Raw genomic sequence first — 22,390 nt, forward strand, 5'->3', positions numbered from 1 at the left:
TAACTTTACTGAATTGTAATATAATTGTATGCGATAAATTCAGTATCGTACAAACGGAATGAGTTTAATGTCCTCGGGGTAATAACGAAACGAATCATCCTCGTGCAAAGAAATGCATTATAAATCGGTTAATTGAAGGACTTGCTATAATCCTGATTGTTCGTTGACCTCTCGTAGAGATACAGTGAAAACGAATGCTCTTTCGTAGCACGTGCCAACTAACGCGGCATCTCCCTATGTACGGTTTACCGATCGATAAAAAGAATTTCAGAAGCGGTTCGTATTTCTGAAACGTAGAGCTGTTTCACGTTCGTTTGACACTTACTGATCCAATTGATATAATTTCGCACATTGACGACACTTTTCCCTTTTTCTTTCTTTCCTTTTTTTTTCTTTAAAATATCGAAAATCACCACTGATCAAATATCGAATATAAGATTCGCAATATCTCTTTTTAAATGAATATTTTGTTGTGATGAAAATCTTACATATATCCGTCTTGTATTATTTTTCTGCTCTTCTGTGAAAAAAAAAATGACTACAATCATTTTTATTACGTGAATCTCTCGAGTAATTTCATTTGATCACGTCATCGACCAGCTCGAATTTCTTGATTCTTCTCAGCATTTTGTACGTTCAATATTAAATCCTCAGCAATTTCGAATCAATCGTTAATCTATTTTCGCCTATGAAAAATATTCCTTCCTTTCCTCGATCCGATTCTCTCTTTCTCACTTGCGAGAAGAGACGCCTGGCGTATTTAATTGCAGGAAGGGCGCGTTATAAAACATTCCGGCCGATGTATAGCATTGAATGCTCGTAATTAAATTTATCCCTAATTATCTCCTCAGTTATTTAATAGAAATCGTCGCCAATTCGTTATCAATTCGTCGCGATTTCGACTCGCATTCGATTCATCCATGTTTGACCGATGTTCGAAGGAAAGAAAAAAAGAATAGAAATATGTTTTCGCGCTTCTTCAGGCCCGTAAGACGATACGCGCGCGCGACACCGAGCCAACCAACGAAGCCGATAGTTTTCAATTTCTGCGGTGCAGGCGCTTCGTAGGCAAAGACGAGGAGAGAGTCAAGGATGGTTTATGGGTCGGTGATTCGCTTACCCCGGCAACCCACCAACCTTTTATGCATGCCGATGTATGTACATTTTATATTCTTCACGGGCTCCGTTTCTGCCCGTAAAGCCTTGTTTCCAACGGCGCGCAGCGTTTCGTCGGTGAATGCGCTCCGAAACCTCGAAAAAGGGTCGATTTTAATAGGATGTCGGCCACGAGGAGGGGCCCGTCGGTTCACTTTGCCCACCCGTTGTCGAAAAAGACCGTGAAAGGAAGTGGAGGAACGCGTTTCAAGACAAATAAACGCGGCTGCCTCTGTGCCGGATGCGCGCGGTTTAAAGGGGGCACGAGCGTAAAAGCGGTTGATTCGAAGAGGGTATAAAATTCGTTTCTTCCACCTTTGGATTAATTCTTCGTACGTGCTCGACACCTTGTCGCAGCTACTTATCCTCGGTGCGTTTATAATACAGAAAATTAGAGGTTAGAACGTTTCCATACTTTTCCATATTTCACATTCACAAAGATATTTTATTCACGTCATGTTTTCCGGTAGCTTTTCATATTTTCAACGTCTTTCGTTCCTCTGATATTCGTACAAACTCGATCATGATAATGGAAACGTAGCCCGAAGGCGTACGTATACGTTTGAATATCGTACAATTGCGTTTTCAGCGTTAAAGCAAAGGGGGAAACATTTGATCCGGATAATCCCATGTAATTCGAAATAATTAATTTGTATACATATTTCGTAGCCAGAATACGTGTTAGATATTTATTTAGTTAATAGCAATAGATAATATTTGATAACGCGGAAATAAAGAGAGAAAATTTTGAGAGATATAACCCCCCTAAATATAAAATAATCTCTCTCCTCCTTTCCCACCGGTTACATGCATATTTTTAATTTATTTCCCCGGTTTAATTCTCGCATGTATGAGCACGCGGCTCATTTATGGACGACGCTTTGCTGTGGCTTCTAGCCAGTAAATTCGTAGCAGTGTCGGTATGCGTGCAGGTAAGCGTGATGTATGCGAAACGGAGACGATATAGGACGAAAGGGGAGACAACGTGACTGATAATGAGAGTAATGAGTAGGAAGTGGGCCGAAAGCTTATGTACTTACACTCCTCGTGGGGATGTGCTCGCCGTTTTGCGGGAACCGGCTATTTAATCACGTCTCATGGTTCTCGTGTGCCGACTATCGACGCTCCGAACGAATCTATTTCCTATTTTTTTTTCTTTTTTTTCATTATTTCATTTTTATTTTTAAAATTCACCTCATCGAATTATTCGGAAAATAATTGTCCCACGACAATGCACTCGTTCCATTCGCGTCCATCGAGCGAATTCTCGGGTTTATTTGATATAAGATTTCGCTTAGAAATTAAATGGTGTCTCTGTCAGCGTGTATCGTTCGGAGAATGGGTTATCTTCTTTTTACTTCAATTTAAACGCGCACGAGCTTGCAATCGATCGGGGAAAAGAGGTTCGCTCCGCCAAAAAAGAGGGGACAGTGAGGGCGCGTTTACGATCGATAAGAGGGCAAAGGTCGAACAATCGCGTGCAAGTTCGATGGCAATCACCGATAATGAATCCGGCCAGACACTGTAGACAATGCTCAGGATTAAAATATAGCGGAAGGGTAGTGTAGGGCAACGTTAAATTGGATTCTGGTAGCAGCTTTAGAAATACCTATTCGCAGCTGCACCTGCACGCCGTCTAGGGAAGTTCCGCCGAAACAATTCGGTGGCTTCCGGTTGGTATACATAGAGTTGGTAGATATATTTCACGGTATTGGTTTCTGTCATGAAACCGTTGACTCAGGGTAAGATCGTTAAGGTTAACTCGCATGGGCTAACGTGCCTTTCCGATTGTTGACCGTTCTATTTCCTCCCGCGCATAAACGAAAGTTGTCGGACATTGTCCTTTGAAACGAAACGCCTTCTGTGTCCTGATTTTAATGCAACTTCTAACGAAGCCGTTTCCAAATCTATACAATCCTCTTTCCTGACAATTTATTTTTCACCAACGAAATGTCGATTAGAATAGAAATTCGCAATAGAAATTCGAGGCGGTATTCCGTTCATTGCTGGTTTAATAAATAAATTTCCCTTCCCGTAAAAAGAAAAAACTTTATATATCACAATGTATTGTTCACATAGAACGAAACGTACATACGAATTCGCGTAACGAAGATTTGCAAGAAAATTAATATTTTCTATATTGTCGATACACATCGGTACGAATCACTTCGAATAAAGAATGAGTTCCGCGGATATATTCGAGATCGTATTGCATTCGGCGTATTTTTAAAAACGTAATGTTCGCTCGAAGCGATAAAGCATATTGCTAATTGATCATTGAAATGTTAAACGGAATCTCGTGCGTCATGAATTAATCCTTGCGAGAATAATTCATTTCCGGGAACTTTTATTTCGTCCAGCTCCAGTTTAACGAAAATATAACAGGCAACCGATTAAATCAATTCGATACATCGAGCGCGATTTATCTCCATTGAGAACGAGTCAAGTTCACGCTCTCTTAGAGAATTCTTAGAAATTCTCGATCGAGAAAGAACCGATTATTTGCTCGATATCGACGAGCGATCAATATGATTTACGTATAACTCGTCTAATCGCGAAATTACAATCGAGTTTTGTAATTTAATTGCATGGTAATTTTCGTTGCTTGCTAGATTGCTCCTCGTGATATCCGTGGTTTATCCTTCCTCTGCGGTCCCGTTGCTCCAATCCACTGTGATTTCATTTTACACCAGTCGATGCGGCGATCGAATATGCACACCGGGTTTCATCGTATTCTGGCCGCTATCGGTCACAGCTCTTCTATCTTTCGATGTATCTTACTAATTAACGTGAAAGCGGATGCGAGCAATAGCTAACTTGCCAGGTTAACATTGTTCGGCTTATATACATTGGCGTGCATAAATCACGCTTCGAGCTTAACCGAAACACAATGGCTCAATAAGAACGTAGTGGAATTTCGTAATGGGCCTTCTATCACCGATAAATCGAAACAAATATCTATTAAAAATATACGTGTAATATTATCATCAAACAGAGAACATTCCACGAATTTTTTCTTTTTCGATCATTAAACACAGACATTTTTTTTTAAATGTACAATGAATAATTGATAAATAGTTTATGAGATATAAGGTAGCATCATCTTCGTTTGATAAGATTCCACTGATCGGCAATAACGAATTTTATTCGTTGCGGCGAAATGTTTGAAATAGGCAGAATGAAACGCGTTCGATGATCGGTGGGTTCGATGGTGAAGAAAAAAAAAATGGTTATTCTCAATTAATATCGGTGCTCATCGTGGAGAAGCAAATTGATAAAATTATTCATATCGTAGGTATTATAACGTGGTATTGTCGTAAACCTAATTGTGTCCTGGGGAATGTGCATACAAATGGGGATTCACAGCAATGAATTTCAATAATTAATAAATCATTTTGTCCAAGATTTCTCGACTGTTGCATTCGTGTTCTCAACGCGAGGATCAAATTTCGCGAAGAATAATATCTTTTTATTTCCTCTTCTCGCCTTATTGAAATTTTATTATTTTCAAATTATTCATTTAATTTTACAAGGATGGATTAAAATCAGAATGGGGAAGAAAGCGTCAATAGCTCGTTAAAGAGTTGAATCGTTAAGCGATGCGTCTTGGCTTTAACGAGCAATTCTGTTGCCAACCAATATCGATGGATCGGATCTGGCGATCACATTGACTGGTTGTGATGTCGCGTGATATCAATTCGAAATGTATGTCGAAATCGTACGTCTGTCTTTAGATTATGCCGTCTACGCTCGCATATAGAGATGCCATTTCTAATAGTTTTAAATTAACTTGAATATCAAAAATTTAAATATAATTTGTAAATTATGAAAGCGACGAATATGGTATAATGTTCAAAGATACACGTTCCCGCGCAATTACGTATGCGTTATTACGCAAGTTATATTCGAGCAAATATTGATTCGCGTACGCATATTTTATACAATATTCTAATAGCTGGCGGAAATTTTATACGTCGCATCTACTAGAACAGAGACTCGAAATTCTCGACATCGTGACGTAATAACTTGTTACTTCAACATTCGTAGAAATTTGAGAATATATATTATAACTCGAAGATACTTTTATGCTCGTTTAAAAATTGCAGAAATTCTTCGTTTCGAACTTCTCTTTTAAATTTTGGCTCGAAAGATCGATCGATATTTTAAATAATTATTTTTTTTTTTTTTTGATATTTATTTGCTTTTCGAGAAAAGAAAGAAACGCGTATTAAAATAATATTATTACGATCGAGAAACGACATTGATATTCAATAGGTGGTATTTATAAAAAAAGAAAGAAAAAAGAAAAACTTAAATAGAATGGATCTCGTTATTTTTCAAACAGCCTAAGTATATGTGTGTATAAAACACTCGAACGAACACGCGTCTATAAATGTTGTCTGCATGTGGGGCACACGGAGGGGCGTTCACACGCGTGGATATATCTTCACAGTGGATACACAGTGTGTAACAAACTTGTTCACACACACCGCCACACAGAGGAATGATGCGTATAGACACGATTCTTCTAATGTGGGCCGTCGCCGAGAATGTTAAATTTAGGGTATGTTCGAGCAGTCGATTCTCGAATGGTGCCCACGCACGTCGCAGGTGCTTTTATCGAAAGTTCGATTCAACTTTTCGCGAAATCAAAGTTCTGCAGTGTCGTCCGTATTTTCCCGCGTTTCGTTCCGGTCAATCCTTTTTCTCTTTTCTTTTTTCCCTCGAATCGCTTGAAAATCTTCGAGTGCAAGCTCGCGAAAATCGCGACCTGTTCATAAACAATTTCGCGTGTCACGTGTCATTGAACCGCCACCACGTGCACAGGCGTGACAATACAAATAAATAGGAAGCACGCTGGCAAAATGCCAGCACGCGCCATTATGGATTCTGAAATTGGAAATATATATCCCAATCGCGGTAAATAATCGAGAATCATGGAATGATCATTCGCAGATGGCGAGAAAGTTGGGATAGAAAGCAGCCACGGTTCACAATAGGACAATTATAATCGTAATAAGAGGTATAGATGGAGAAATAATAAGTTAGGAATTGGAGTTACGATGCAAACAATTTGTGATTCGACGAAGATTCGTGGAGAAGATACAAAGGATTGAATTAAGAATTATTTCGTTCAAGAAGGAACAACGACGAGTCAGAAAAGAAATTAGAAACTTATTATAGTTATTGGCAGTATTAGTATAGAAATAAATCGAGGAAGCATTAGATAGATATGTGATGACGTAACGCGAGTACAAAGAAAATGTGACTACTATCTACGAATATAATCTCTTTAGATATGACGATATTCGACGTGTCTCGCGTTGAGATTTTTTTCAGACGTATCTCGTTGACTCCACTTCGTGGCTACGGTCGATAATCTCTCGACTTTTCTCTTGCTACATTTTCAACTCTTTAATGAGCTCGCAAACATTGAAATCTGTGCACGTATGATATCCGAGAGAACTGTGCCAGCGAAGATTCCATTATAATAAATATAATTTTATAAAGAAGTATTTTATTTCGATATTTATAAAGTTATAAATAGCTAGCACAAAGATCGATAGATTTAATTCGTAATTCGTGGCGAAATTTTCTGAACGTGAAGAAGAAAATTTTTCAAAATTAATAACAGATAACAGGCTGCTTTATGATTCAATATGTGGTTACCAGTGATATCTATTTTATGGACTGTCGTGAATTTGGTGCAGCGTAAATTTATGACAAAAAGTGTGATGTATTCTACGTTGAATAATGAAACAGCAGGTAATTTTTCCCTTTAAATTATTACTTGACTTATATATTATCTAAAAAGATTATGAAATAAGATTGTATATTAAATCATAATAATCTGTGGCGGGAAAATATCGATTGTTCTCTAAATCTCGCAAAGAGAATTTCAAACATGCGAAATTGCGTTTTATCGGGCTAGTTATCAATGCAAGTAGTTATGCGATTTCTATTGTCATTTCTCAGTCATGATTTACACGATTCAGGTTAATGTCGTATCAGAAGCTCTGGAATTTGTTTCTCTACAGATCGCAACTGTAATTTCCAAATACCGAAATAGCTAATTAATCGGCGAATAATTGGATTGGTGGGATGTCTTCTGTGTCCTATTATCATATTACAATTATGTAACAATAAACTATATTGAAGTAGCATAAGAAAATTTAATCCATCTTTTAATATTACACAGCTTTATAATCATTAAAATAATCAACAAATTGTATAAGATGGAACATTCGCAAGAAATAACGAGCAAATTAATTATAAATTTTAACATTGTAGGGATTCAATTTAATTGGATGTTTTAATTTATTCCTTGATTATACATACATATAATTTAACATGCAAAAATATCATCAAATATTCCTCTATCTTTATTCTTGTTTTATCTTCCTTTTATCTTCTTTACATGTCGTACATGTTAAAATATTTTCCATGTTAAAACAGAGCTTAAGTTGATTTAATCTTGACTTGATCGAGTCACTTTGAATATCTGTTGATGCTTTGATGATTGATTCAAAAGCTAATGAAGGCTCAATTTATTTTTTTCCACGCAAGAATGATAAAATCTTTTTTCTCTCCGGATGCTCGCTGGAAGTACTTACTTATGTGTTTGAGGGATGGTGGAGGGTTAAAAGAAAAAGAAAAAAGAATCGGAACATGTATGAGTTTTAAGAAATAGATAGAGCGTTGAAATAGCAGAATTCGCCTCTATCCATTTTCAGAATACTGACATCGTCACGAAACCTTAGAATCTCGTGTTCAATGTTAGATAAGTTCGATATCTCCAAGACTTCGGTTTAATTCTCAATGGATCTTTCACGATTCTGAGCTCATAAACCTCGAAGTCCTTAAAGATTCTTTAATGGATCAAGATAGATCCTCTGGTTCAGACGCTAATCTCATAGAACTTGAAGTTCTAAGCATTTTGACGCGGTCTTTGAATCGAGTGTATCGATTCCGAATTTTTAGAGTTCGAGGATCGATGATCTTGTTTACACCCAAGGATCACAGGGTTTAATGTTCTTGAAGTGGTTCAGAGATGCTTTCACGATCATCTCGGGATAATCTGCGGCTATTTCTATTCGATCTTCGAACTTAGTTTCTTCAATTTTTAGATTAATTTTAACTTCGAAATGCTTTTTCCTTATTTCTTTTCATAGATGGAGATATTGCAGATATGATTCGCTCCTTTATTTGTTGAATTTATATAGTGATCCACTTATGTAATTTCATTCTTATTATGCTATACTTATCTATCTTACTCTCCTCGTACTCTTGTAATATGAAACTTGCTTCGATCCCTTATGCATCACGTAATAGGATGACGTTATAAAATAATATTTAATATGGCGATACTATTGAAAATTTGAAACGAACTTTTATGAATAAATTAACGCGTTAAACATTGGTACGTTCGCGATATAATCGATACATCGTGATTTTTACAACGTTATAACGTGGTTCGTGAAATCTCGAATGTTATAATAATTATTCGTATGAATTTTGATAAAAATCGTCTTATTCGTAAATATTCTTAATATAATTATCGAAGGTATAAGGTTCATAAAATTTTAAGATAACAATGTAATATCTTTGATCATTATATACAGGAAACAAATGTTAAATGCGCGATCAAGAATTCGATCGTGAAAAGCTCAAAGCGTTCCAAAATTTCAGCTGTAATTTATCTCGCGAATCTTGGCAACGATAAAACTCTTAGGAAGTTTTCGTCGGGCAAGTACGATCGAACTGATAAAAATTGGCATGGCAAATTACACGGGTGCATGTGGCCATGATCGACCATTCCAGACAAAATTCAACGAATAAATTGGCATGATTAAAAGCTCGAGACAAAGCTCCGATACGCCGCATTGACGTACAATTAAAGATCTTGGACAGTGTTTGACGAATGGATTGATAACAACCGAATACGCTCTTCGACGCGCGATATTATTGCTCACCTGTTATCTCTCATTCTTTTCATTCATCTTTCCTTCTTCTCTCTTTCTCGTGGCATTTTCCACCGTGCTCTTTGCACCAGCCTGTTGGACCGTATTCATCTTCCATGTTCGTTCATCAAAGTCTCTTTTCTCTTTCTGTCCTCGCCACTTGTGCGTGTGTCTACCTTCAAAATTTGCTCGCGACTACCCAGACGTGACGTAGATGCCCGCTATTCTGGTTACCGTGTGACGTCGTGCTCACAGTGTTCAGAAATAAACTCGAGTGGCAAGATGCTGCTCGTTGTGCGGCCTCTTTCTCCCGTCCACCTCTCTTTTAACCTCCATTTGTCACTGTCTTCCCTCTTGGCCCGCGGTGATTCGCACCCAATTCGACGATTATTGTGTCACGGACAAGCACCAAAGCAGAAAATTAGTAGACCAATTTAAATTCGCGCCCGGCAATGTTGGTTACACGACGAGTAAACGAGGGACGAGTTCCTTGCTCGCTCGATCCCTTGCCTAGAGCCACTGTTCCTGTCGTTAAAACGATTAATAAGCGCATACATAGTTGGCAAACGATGGCATAACCTTGCGCCACATTTCTGAAATGCGACATTCCACCAGTGAATACCTTTGGCCCATTGTTTTTCAAGGAAATATTTCTACACTTGCTTGATTAAATTATACGGATAATAACGTGCATTTATTAACGGTTGTCACAATGATTTATAATCGAAGGTTGAAAATTAAAATTTATCCCCTCGAATTCTACGGATTTTAATACAAAATATCCTTTGGAGAATTGTTAACGAGAATTGTTTAACCGAAGGTTCAATTTTAATTAGATGCTCGAATTACGATGCTCTTTAAATATTCAATTTCATGTTGCAAGAATTACGAGAATAATTTATATTAGAGCAGATCCAAGAATAAACTGGTTTATTGCTCTATATTTTTATGGGATTTATGATCTTCAGACATCCTTTAACGAGTTTCTTTACTTCCTCCTACTTTATTCTTATAAATGTTCGTCCTATCCAAGTTTTCAAAGTTTCCTCTCTTGGATACAATTTAGCTAAAATATTTTCAAAAACAAGGAAAAAAGTTTTTACAAATATTACCGTCTGAAAGTTTTTAAACGTTAATCGTAAAACAGTGCATTCATTTCCGCGTATTTCACGATCGATTCACCGACAATTCAAATTTACTTATTTATTCTCCTGTCTGGAAATGTAATTATAACATCGCGACTGAGATCACAGTCTTCTTCTTCTTCTCTCTCTCTCTCTCTCTTTCTTTCCCTCTCGCGTTAGCGAATTTAAAAAAGGATCGTTCGAATGCTCCGCAGAATGTTTCACTCTTCTTTGTTCTCGATTATCAGGGAACTAGTTTCATTGGACGAGCCGTTAGAAGCTGCGGGCACAGTCCCAGGGCAATCCAAACAACGGTTGAAAGTTACATTTGTTTGTCGACCAGTCGGGCATGGTGTAAACGAGCGGCTCGTTCGTTGACAACAAAAATTTAATTAGAGAGATGCGATTCACTTTACAGTTGTGGACGGCTTTTCTTTCGCCGGATAATGAAGTAACGCCGGCAGCCAGCCACTCGTGGTTTTACCGTCTAAGGACCGGAAAGGAGGGTAAAAAAGTTCTGCTTAGGTATATATACGTACCACCTAACCACGTTTTCTTTATTTTTCCTTTTCTCCGTTAAGCGAACGATGGACTTTTTCATCGATCTGTTTCGTTCGCTCTTTTTTCTTCCGTCGAATCTTCCTCCATCTTCGTCCTTTGATCTATCGCGGTTCGGAGGGGCTTCCGCCTGCTTCCTCCCTCCGCCCACTCTGTCCTCTTCTCTCTCTCCTTTTTTCCATTTCCTCGGCTCTGGTTTTGGCGTAAATACATTTCCGCATAGAGAGCGCCACTTTCAAACTTGGCGACCCCTTCCTCCAAGCATTTATCTTTTATCCTTGTAAATGCGGTAACTCGCCTCGGATACCCTTGTCTTTGTCCTCCTCGCGGTTGTACGGTAAAGAATAGAGATTTACCAATCCTCCCTTTCGAGGGTTAACGTCGCTCTCCTGTTAGGATAATGAAACTATTTGCAACAACGATGACTTTGCCGTTATCCCAGATTTCTCTACATTTTCCCCGAGCATGGATTTAATTTTGGAAGTTTTTAATCCAAATATCAACCTCTTCTCTCAAATGAAATGAATATTTCAGCAGTGTGCTTCGGTGTGATTCGGTTCAATCAAATATTTGCATTATTAATTACCTTGTTAATTGTACCAGATATTCGAGATGCATTTGTGATACCATCCACGATAGAATCGTTCTATTAGAACAATTCAAAAAAAAAAAAAAAAAAAAAAACGAAGTATCGTTTCGCTCTATTATTTTCTTTCTCGAGTACGGAAAATTCATTGTTCCTCCCGTGTATAATCCTCGTTTTTGAAAAAAAAGGGGGGGGAAAAAAAGACACGGTTTACGTGCCATGGGGATGGGGAACGCCGACTGACAAACACCAGTCTAAAAAATTCGTTCTGATTAAAAATTCTTCCTTCAATCCGATGGGATACGTAGCGTGAATACGTTTCGTACGAGCAGCTTCCCCCCCTCTCTCTCTTTTTTCCCATTTTTCTTTTCTTTTCTTTTTTTTTTTTTATTATTCTTTTATCCCATTTTTTTCAAACGGTTCTTCGTTATCGTCTTTTACGCTCTTTCAGCCTTCACATTTTCCAAACCAAGTAACCTGCTTTATATTAAGCAGCGTCCAGTAATTAGGTACGTAAGGTGTCCATCGAACTTGTAGTATCCTCATAGTCGATTTTCTTCTTTGCCCTCGAACCCGCCATTTTCGAGCTGATTTTGAACCGAGGGGAGGGGATGAATGTTTCTCTCCTCTTTATTACAGCGGTGAATTTTTGTCGTCAAAGCTGGCAAAGCCCTTGTTCACCAACCTTCCCTGTTTCGCGTCTTCGCATCGACGGGTTTAATACCGCTCCAGGGTTAACGGGTTGGGTACAAAAATATTCCTTTCCAAAGGCATGGATGCGTTCGCGGAAACGCGCGTTTCTCCCTCCCCCGCTCCCTGTTTCGTTCTCTTTTCCCCTTCGTGGATCGTGGAAAACGCAAACGTTTAATCGATGTTCCATTTTCGCGATTATTTTTTTACAGCAAAAATATTGGGCTCGGGTGTATTTAACTGCCTTTTCGAATCGAATTATTTCTAACTTCGATTTTACGCAAATTGTAAAATCTCATTTCAACGAGACGCGAGAATATCCAATCCTCAGATCGTATCGATGCATTTGTGAAAAACGTGAACGGTATCGTTCAAGACGATTTTGAAATACGTAAGTTGAAATATATTTGTCCATCGAATATTCGTTTGAAAGGGCGAATAAATTTCGAGAGTTTCAGGCGGCTGACCCCGGGCAATTCCCTCTTCGTTTTTCCGTGTGACCTTTGTGCAAATTTTGAAGCACCGTGGTTCGGTAAACGTCGAAATAATTTCTGGATTCGAAGTTAGCGGGAAGTTTCTTCTTTGACGTTTTTCAGTCCGACGTAATGTTATTTATGGTTTATGTAAATGAGAATCCATAACGAATATTTCCTCTTTTTGCTGATTTTAATTCTTTGCGTGGAAAACGAATATTTATAAAATATTCGTAGATATATATTTTTAATATTTCGGATGGATTCAAAATTATATTATTTTCAAAAATAGTACATTCTCTAGATAATCATACGAATATAAATATGATATATCCTTCGAAAGGACGGAGATAATATTTTATACGTATCTAACTGCGGAATGTTCTCACGATTCAGTTCCATCTTCGAGGAAATTGGCTTAATTATGCTCATCCGGTATGCAGGTAACGTCGAAAATAAATTCTTGTTTAAATATCTTATCCAAGTATCTTAAAATAGGTGAAGGATGTAACAAAACATTCGTGTTTTACGAATTGTTAAAACCATTCATAAGTTAAACGACGTGCTCATTTATATACAAAAACGTTAAGAATTTGTTCCATTTTTTATCGATTTTAGACGAAATTGAGAATTGATGATTTCGATTTAATTTTATTCACATGTTGGAACGAGAGTAAATATACTATAAAACGAATACAATCGTAGATGAGGTATGGTAGCAGCTGGCCGTGATGCCTTTTCTGATTCCCAATCGTCCATTCGTGGAACAATCGGCGAGAGAGATCTCATTACCTCTCGCCCGGATATAACGTCGTTTTCCTTTGACGCCATCGTTCGATGGGTTCACTTCATGCAACCTCATAAACGAAAATAGGTCAGGAATAAAGTTATTTCGAAGTTGTAAGAGGATCGTTGGTTCCTTTGTGTCGCTTATATTGCACTCTTAATAACTTATGTCGCGAAATTTCCTCCTTAATTTCCTCCGATGTCCCGCGAGAATTCTTTTGTCCCTCGAATTATCGGCGCTCAAATATCTTTAAGAAATTTATCACTTAATCTCTTAATTGGAATTTAAAAAATACTTAAAAAAGAAGTCGGTAAAAATTCAATTCCAGATAGATATGAATCTTAAGAATCTTGCGAGAAAAATTTAAATACACAAATTAGAAAGAAAAATTCATAATTAATAATTATCCTAGAATCGAGATTATTCGAGACACTCGAGGAAGATGAACGTTTTATAGAAATTTTCAGCTGTTATTTTCTCGATTCTATCGATTTCGTTGATTCAGTTTCTGCGTGTATTCGAGATTTGCTTGATCCTTGGTTTATTTTCACGCTGATGGATCACGCGCTGGTTTTCGACGGGAACTGTAATCTATAAAGATCAGAATATAGAAAGCGAGGTGGAAGAGGGAGATGCGCGCGGTTATATCACGCTGCGAGGTGATAAAACCACTAATTGTTCGGCGAGAAACTTCGCGTCGCGCTATATTCGAGCACGGACTACTGAAACAGCTGCGGTTGCGCATCCAAGCCAGCGCGTAACAAAATGCAACAAAATTTTATCGAGTCACTTTGTTGCCTCGACACGTAGTTTTAGAAATCCTCTGGATCCCTCCTTTCGTTACAACGAATTAAGACAATAACGTTTTTTTTCTTTGTCTTGTGATTGATAGGTGAGTGTGACCAGTTCGTGGGGTGCAACAAGGTGGAAATCATCACAGATTTTGCGCCACGTACCGCACGAAAACACGCAGGTAGGAAATGCATTATAAATCATTTATCACGCACAGGTATTTCTCGCGAAAGAGAGAATAAATTTGACGGGGGGGTTGTATACACAGGATGAAAAATGATATACGAGTTTTAGAAACAACTTTATAAGCACACGTTTTAGTAGTAGTCGTAGTAGTTGCAAAAAAAGTCTGGAAATATTCAAATTGTGCGTTATAGATCATGTGAATGTTAACTCGAGAGATAGTAAAATCGTAGAAAAGTAAAGTCTTGGAAGGGTTTGCGGTGTTTGCTGAGCTTTACGAGTGAAGAAAAGCACGTTGGTAATGTTGGTCAAGCCGCATTGTGCTCTCCATTGCAGTAGATTCACACATTTACGAGTCTCCTCGTACGTGTGTTATGCAAGTCGCGTATTCCAATATATATATGTGCGCGAGTGTGTGTGTATAGCGAGTACAACGATTGGAACGATAGCATTGTATGAGAAATGGCGCTATTAAATTCGACTGCAGTCGCATCGTGCGGCTTTACACTTCCTCATGCGGCATACGCAAATCAGAAATGCGTTTGGTCATTGCACTTGTTCGCATTATCATTTTTTTAACGCGAGTTTCTCATTATATATATATAAAATTTCAAATTCATCGAATATTTTTATGTAAATGTGAATCATAGATTCGTAGAATAATCGTTTCAATTGTAATTATTTACTATTTTCTTTCGAAAATTCTTTTTGGTTATTTTACATTTTTTTTTCCATTAGCAAGTCCAAAACATTTTAGCTTTACGATAATATAATTATTTAGAAGTTATTAATATGGAAAATATTTTTGTAGATTCATGGAAATACGCGAAGTATTTCCTCATTATTAGTTTCCTCACGAATCGTGCTCCAATATAGATATATATATATATTGTACAAATCGGAGAAATATAAGATGCATAGCGTAGCCATATTGATATCGACGTAACCATAATATTGGTTTCGCCTGTGACAAGGGAAACATCGTACGGAAGTTCTCTCGATTATAAAAACGAATAGAAGATCGTAAAGAGGGAACTAGAAAATGTGACACGGAACATTTCCAATTCAGTTTTCGATATGGTTCAGTTTCCTGTAATCGTCATAACAATCGGTGTCAAAGATCTCGTTCCCCTTTCTATAGTTGAACGATATGTCATTGGAAGAATGATGATTTGCCAAGTCAGCAGAGATTCTCTCGCCTTTATTCCTTCAAAGAATCGATAAATTTTCTTTCTATTTTTCCACCTTCGTACTCTCAGCTTCTCCATTCTCTATTCTTTTTTTTCACGTTATTTGTCCCACAGCATGATTCGGAATATTATCCTGATCTTAAATTGTTCTAGACGCTTATTGATTCATCGCGTCGTGCATTTTCCGCTCCAAGCGTAATTCGAGTTCAAATTTTATTAGAATTTTAACGGGTTCATACGGGTGATGCGAATGTGTCTTGCGGATTTTCTAATTCGTGGCGCGTATGGTGGCCTCGTAAGTTTTTTTTTAAAAAAAATGTAAAAGACGAAAAATAGTTTTCTACGTACTTGCATACGAGTTAAATACAAATGTCATCATCAGCACGCGCTATTCTCGTTGCTTTTCCACCATTGTCTTCGTTGTGCATTTATCAAAAATACGAATATCCTCCACCGAATTAAAAAATGTTAAACCAACAATTTATAATAACTCTTTTAACGTGAAAACGTTATTTAGTTTAACACATCTTCGATTCCAATGTTAATTTGTAGGAAATGGAGTTGGAGTGAACTGGGTCGTTAAGTTAAATACATACGAAACGCTTATAGTAGACGCAATTGGATGCTTCCTTGATGTACGTCTTCATGAATATTTATCTTCTCCTTTCCTTATGAACATCATAAACGAGACTACGAGATTTTTCTTTACACAAATTAACGAGCATCGTTGCTATGGAAAAACTTTTATGAATTCTTTTTTTTTTTTTTTTCTATTTAATTTTACGTGATATAATAAGGAATTCAATTTGATAACTAATAATTCTTACCAAAGTTAGGAAGGATCTGCATATACTGGTATGGAAGTTTTAAAAGTTTCGAATCGAGCCAACGAAATAGTTAATCTGGACGAATTCCAATAATTTTGCCAAAAATGGTCCTTCCTTTTTGGCCAATTCCTATGCCACATCGAATTAATTCGACGTTTCATCGCTTTTTATATCTCGTCCTCGAAATCTTTATTATCATCTTTAGCTCTTATTTTCTTTTTACTGAAGTAATATACGAATATAAAAAAAATCTAATAAAAAAATTTTCATACGTTTACCTCGAAAGAAAACAATTCCTCGAAAATATTCCGCGTTGTTCTCCATTTTGAATTTATAGAGATCGAATGATTTATATCGTGTTTTTGCAATTCAAAACAAGTATTCTCGTGCAAAACAGCTTGCAAACAACGCCGTGCACAATTTTACACAGACTTTGAAAGCGTGAATAACGATGATAAACCCTATTTTTAAACGTTCGTAGCAGAGGCAGCCGCGACAAAGCGAGGCAAACGAGGAATCGGCAAGAAGTCTTTCTTGGGCGGGGTGAAGCGAATTTAAGAGCTTCAACTTTCTCACGTGGCGCTCGCAGTTTTCTACTGCAAAGTCGCGGCCAACTTGTAACGCGAATAACTTGGCAACTTTGTTACAAGTTGCCATGATCGAAGCAACGCTATTCCGCCGCGGGTTAAACAGCACCAGCCCCGGTTAATACCACTCCTTAACCGAGTGGTTACAGTCGATACGGTAATCAGGAATTATTGCCATTAGTCTTATCGTGCCCTCGCTAAATTGCCACTCCACTCGATCGATCGAGCTTTGTAAATTGTTCCACCATCATCTCTCTCTCTCTCTCTCTCGTTATCTTCGTGAACGATTCTCGCAATGAAACGGAAGAGCCTGAAACTGGAAGTGATTTCGCGGCATGTTAATTTCGAAGGATCGTTGAATTAATTTCGAGCGTCTCTCACCTGTCGCGCCACCACGCGCCTCCCATAGGTGGTCCTCTTGCTTTGTGCTCGAGCGTCCAATGACAATACACACCTATTTAGTTACTCCTCTGCGCAAGGATCTCTCTCTCTCTCTGGATCCCTGGTTAAAGGAGACATTGCGATACGGATTCATGGTTCATTTGTGTGCGGGAACATCACGTAGTCTGTTCATTTACCATAACTCACGCGCACCCTGTGCTCTTGCAATTATAGCTACGTTAATTTCGTTCGCGTGTTGTTGCATCGCTATTCTCTAGATCAGATTAATAGTTTAGGGAATAAATGCGGATAATTTAATCCCTTTCGCATCATTTAATTCCGGCCTCCTTTCCGTGGTCTCGTTTGAGGTGGAACCTAGGTGGAATTTGCGTTTAGTAATCGATACGGGAATCTTCTTTCTGGTAAGAAAATTTTGCTTTCGTTATGATGCTATACATCCGCGAACATTAAGATATTCGAACGAAATATCTTAATTTTGTATTCATACATGTGCAATAATAAGCAAGAACTCGAAGAAAATAATAATATTAACATGGAATTTTGGAAGGGAGAATCTTCAGAAACAGAGGAGAGCGTGTTAAAGCAATCGAAGTATATAAGGGAATTCGTAATAGGCAGTTGAAGTGATTCAACGATCGACGATAAAATCGATTATATTTATAATAAATTCCTTCCTCCGATTGGCGTAAATTTAATACGTTTGGGCTTTAATCACGGGTATTTCTCCAGACTAATACCAGCTCGGTCGTGATACATATTTGATGCAACGTTGCGAGCGGCGGCAAGCATTCTCGCACCTGCACTCCCACCGCACTGCTGTATCGCTGCAGCTTTCCGTACAAATTACTCTCAACGAGGATGTAAATGGTAGGGACGTATTACGCGTAAATCATAAGCGTCGGCGTGGCAAAGAGTGTCCTATTCATTTATAGTCAGGCGCGTCTTAGCCGCGGCGAGTAACCAACGGCGAATAAAATGCGGGGGTAGAACTCGTAAAAATCGAATCTTCCGCCAACGAGCGGAATTCCTACCGTATCCACTACGCGTTTAAATCGTGCTACTTTTGTTTAATCGTCGCCGCAACCGACGAGCGTTACGCTCGGTCGAAATAACCTTCCTCTTCCAATTAGCGAGCTGGAATAAAATGGCCACGAGCCATTCGTTGCTCGCGTAAAAATACTACGCGTTTTGAACGCGTTTGCGTCGCAACGGGGGTCGTTCGTTGCCAAACAAATTGTAGAAGGGTTGTAGGGGACGGCGGTTGTAACAAAGGGGAAGTAGAGGGATGGAGGATATCGTTCTAAAGTGGCGTGGATGCAATTTGCCGGCCACCAGCCACTCGTGCGCTATTTACTTCGAAACAATTTAGGTCCTGGCCACCGTGGCGCAGTTCGTATACGTCACTGTCGGACAAAAGCCACGTTACATCCCTGCTACGATCTACGATCCTGCCACGATTTTTGCCTTTCTCGCGTCATCTTCCTCCGCAAATCTCCATTGTCGCCAAACTACTCCCTTCAACTTCTAACGATTTTAAATTTATTTCTCATCGTGGCTTCCGTTTTATTTACTTGGAGCATCGTAATGTCTTCCCAACGATCAAACATCCTTGAAGCATTTGCTCGATCTTCAAACATTCTTGGATTGGAACAATCGTTTGCTAATCGTAATTTTTCTTTTCTTCTTCTTTTTTTTTTTTTTTTTTTTTTACTTTTTATTCTTCGTGTTTTCAATTGTTCGTATCCTATAGAATATTAAAGGGAAGATCAATCAGCGAAAAATCATTTTGTCGGCTGGAAATATAACTTTTTCCTGTATTTCTATGGATTCGATAGATTGCGTGACTTGCTTCGATCGAGTAGACCGATGCGTTTTACAATCCTATCGTTTTTATTCCTGACTTATGGCCAGGGTGCAAGCTGATTCATTTATGAGAAGAGCCTCGATAAGATGTCTGACCATCTAGGCGTGCAACCAACCGAATGGCAGGAAATCGATTTTATCTTATAGGACTTTTAAATATCGTTTCGTTTCTTACGTAGATTCGAGAGATTGTCGGCTCACTGAACATTTCTCAGTGAAAATAAGATCGACGATGAAGTGTAAAACGGGGAAAAGATTATAGAGATCGTTTCAGAAATAATATTTTGAAAATATTTGCTTTTTGAAAATATTTTCGTATTTATCTAAAAAGTGAAAAGTATCAGTCTTTTTTCTTTTTTAAATAAATATTACCGTTTATATAGATTCGAAACAGTAATATGTATCGAGTTTCATATACATATCGGATATCGATGTTATTCGAATTCGAATTGTTTTTTTCACCGTATCATGGAAACTCATTAAATTGTCTTCACTCTGATGGGTGAATAAATTGACAACGCACATTTATCAATTACATCGTGTCATTTTCTATTTCGGTGAAAATATATTGAACGAAAATACGCAATAATAGCGTCATTTCAATTTTTTAAATTTCAATCATCGGTTTAATAATTGTAAAAAGTATAATGAATATGATGTCGTGATTGATACTAATAAAAAGTTATTCGAACGATACGAAATATGATTATTATTGTAGAAATAATCGATCGATCGAATGGATCAATTTTTTACGAATTATCCCGATCGTATCGTGTGAAAGAAACAGTTATCCCAGTATATGCATCGTGTCAAAATCAAATGTATCGACGGTGTTTCCGTTTGTTTGCTCGCGGTTCAGGAAGAGGAGAGGGGAAAAAAGATTGAACGGGTATTGATCAGAATTTTGGATATTATAAATCAAACGGTAAAACGTTCGCGTGATTTCATCGTGTCGATAATAATGTTTGATGAAATTTTCGACATAACTGTCTATAACGTATGAAATTATAATATTGATTTTACTCGCGAGCAATTACGATTATAATTTTCAAATTTAAACAAATAAAAGGCATTCTCGTTAGAAGAGAAGAAGAAGAAGAATGTAATAAACGCGAGACATTTGTTCGAATCATTGGAACCGTGCGTAAATAAATTTTATCTAAAAGTTTCGCTATCTATATCGCGTTTATTAATTCTGCGCATGATTAAATATTATAATATATCGTGACAAATATTTTTACGCATATATCTACTTTCTTTCGCACGTAGTAAAGTTGCAACGTTGATCAGTGGTACAACTCGATTGAATTTCGAAACTTTTCAAAGTTTGAATACTTAAATCAGAGGAACGGTGATAATTATTATATCCCTCATATTTTTTTTCGCGTGTTAAAAGCTACAGTCAGTGATGCAACTGGACGTTCAACTAAACGCTTGGGTATTCGGGTTCAGAAGCGGCGATAAACCTTTTCGATTATCGCTACTTCTCATTCAGGTATGCCTGAAATCTATGCTAATTCGTGGGCATAAAATATTTGCTTTGACCTGCGCATGTACCGAGTCCACTTCGGAATTCGTGGCCGTACAATAGCGCGAGTTGATGATTTATGCGCGACTGACTCGGTGCGAACAAATTCTACCCTCCTCGCCCTCGTGTATTACTGTTGTGAAATTTTATGGATTACCTTGTCGTGTAGTCATTCGTTTGATGGGCAAGGGGCAAGATCGATGCGTTCACCCATCTCTTCAACCTTCGAATTTGAGTAAATTTGAACGAAATAGATAGAAAATCGAAGGGATGGTTTTCGAGTTTTTTTTAAATATTTCATTGAATTTTATTTTGAAAATCGTTTCGAATTTGAGAGATAAGTTGGACATCTTTTTTTCTTTAATACTTTTCAACATACCTCGATCGAGCCACCCTTTATATTCGCTGATGTACGGCACAAATATTCGTCTCGTCGATCTAATAACGTCGATAAATAATCATTGTATAAAACGTTTTCGAGAAAGGGAAAGGGAAATTTGTGTCAATTTCGCGAACGTCTATCGAGCGCGAAAAGATTTTGCAAGCTCTGCTTTCAGACTTGGTTGCATTTACTTGGCGGCTTGGTCCGCCCTTCGACCCGTCTCTCCTGTTAGCCGTATAGATCGCTGTATTCATTATTCCGGCGCTAAATCGTTTGTGAATAATGGCCTCCATGAATCTTTGCCCGGTTCGCGTAGCTGTACCGTGGAACTACGTGTGCCACGTAAGTCCTCTTGCATCTAAGGGACGCCTAAATAACACAGGCGTTGAAGATTTCTCTCCACACCGAAAAAAATTACGGTATCCTTTATGAAAATTGAAATTAAGAAGAACGACGTTAAATTAAGAAAAACTGGGGGGGGGGGGGGGAAAGATGATTTAAATCTTGAATACCCTTGTATTTAATTACTATTCTTCGGAATGAGATAAAAGTCCGTGATAAAAATTGCGAAAAATAATAAAATCGTTTCTACTTCTGATTTTCGAACTGAATTCAAATTATTATCGCGTAATTTTAATAGGAATATTTCTACGTATCGGTCTTTGATATTTCCTCCAACATTTTATCGGTACCCGTTCGTTCCTTGAGAGCCGATATCGATGCACAGAATCGAAAAAATGTCAAGCATTCGCTTTGTCATAGAGGAGGTTGGAACCGTGAGGAAGAAGATATAATAACGGATATTTCGCAGAAGTCACGTGATTATGTCCGCGGAGAATCGAGAGTTTCCTTTTTCGAAACGCCCCGGGCATGTGCGTGAAACTGACGCGAATAGTCGGGTTCTATTGTTGTCGGGGTTCTTTGTAACCGATACAAAAGGCAACCGGATAAAGTACTCGATACACTTGGTTCGAAATCAAGACGGAAAAGCTGGAGATATCGCGACCACCATTTATCGCTCTTGAATTAATTGTCTTTGTCTAATGTTCTTCTTTAACTCCGATTTTTCCTCCTCTCGAATATAACGAGGATAAGTCAATGATTCGTTCGTAATTTGTTTAATAAAATTCGACGAATAAATACATATTTCCATCGTATTTTTAATATTTCTATCTCTTCCTTCGTTGCAATTAACAATTATCAACTCGTTCATTTATTGTTTCGTTGCCGTTTGTTTTAACTGACAATTGATAAACTTGGAAATATTCTTTCGTAATAATTACGATATAGGAAAGAAAAGAC

At 37.8% G+C, this 22,390-nt stretch overlaps 1 protein-coding gene across 5 annotated transcripts in view; it reads left to right on the plus strand.

Moving 5' to 3' along the window:
- The window catches only part of dlg1 (MAGUK family member discs large 1), a 516,408-nt gene that overhangs the window by 1,533 nt on the left and 492,485 nt on the right, over nt 1-22,390 (plus strand). The window contains exons 1-2 of one of the 5 annotated variants that reach the window (XM_086911648.1): nt 5,732-6,921; nt 14,227-14,307. The exons of 2 other annotated variants lie outside the window; for them this stretch is intronic. In XM_086911648.1, coding sequence (XP_086767774.1) covers nt 6,816-6,921; nt 14,227-14,307 — 187 coding nt within the window. In that variant the 5' untranslated portion in view covers nt 5,732-6,815. Of the gene's footprint in view, nt 1-5,731; nt 6,922-14,226; nt 14,308-22,390 lie in introns of those variants that run through there. 2 more of the 5 variants (XM_086911654.1, XM_086911652.1) reach the window with 2 other exon arrangements.

The sequence above is a fragment of the Apis florea genome, unplaced genomic scaffold (genome assembly GCF_048593485.1).
Source record: "Apis florea isolate Af1SG1 unplaced genomic scaffold, ASM4859348v1 contig_3326_pilon, whole genome shotgun sequence".
Lineage (NCBI taxonomy): Eukaryota > Metazoa > Arthropoda > Insecta > Hymenoptera > Apidae > Apis > Apis florea.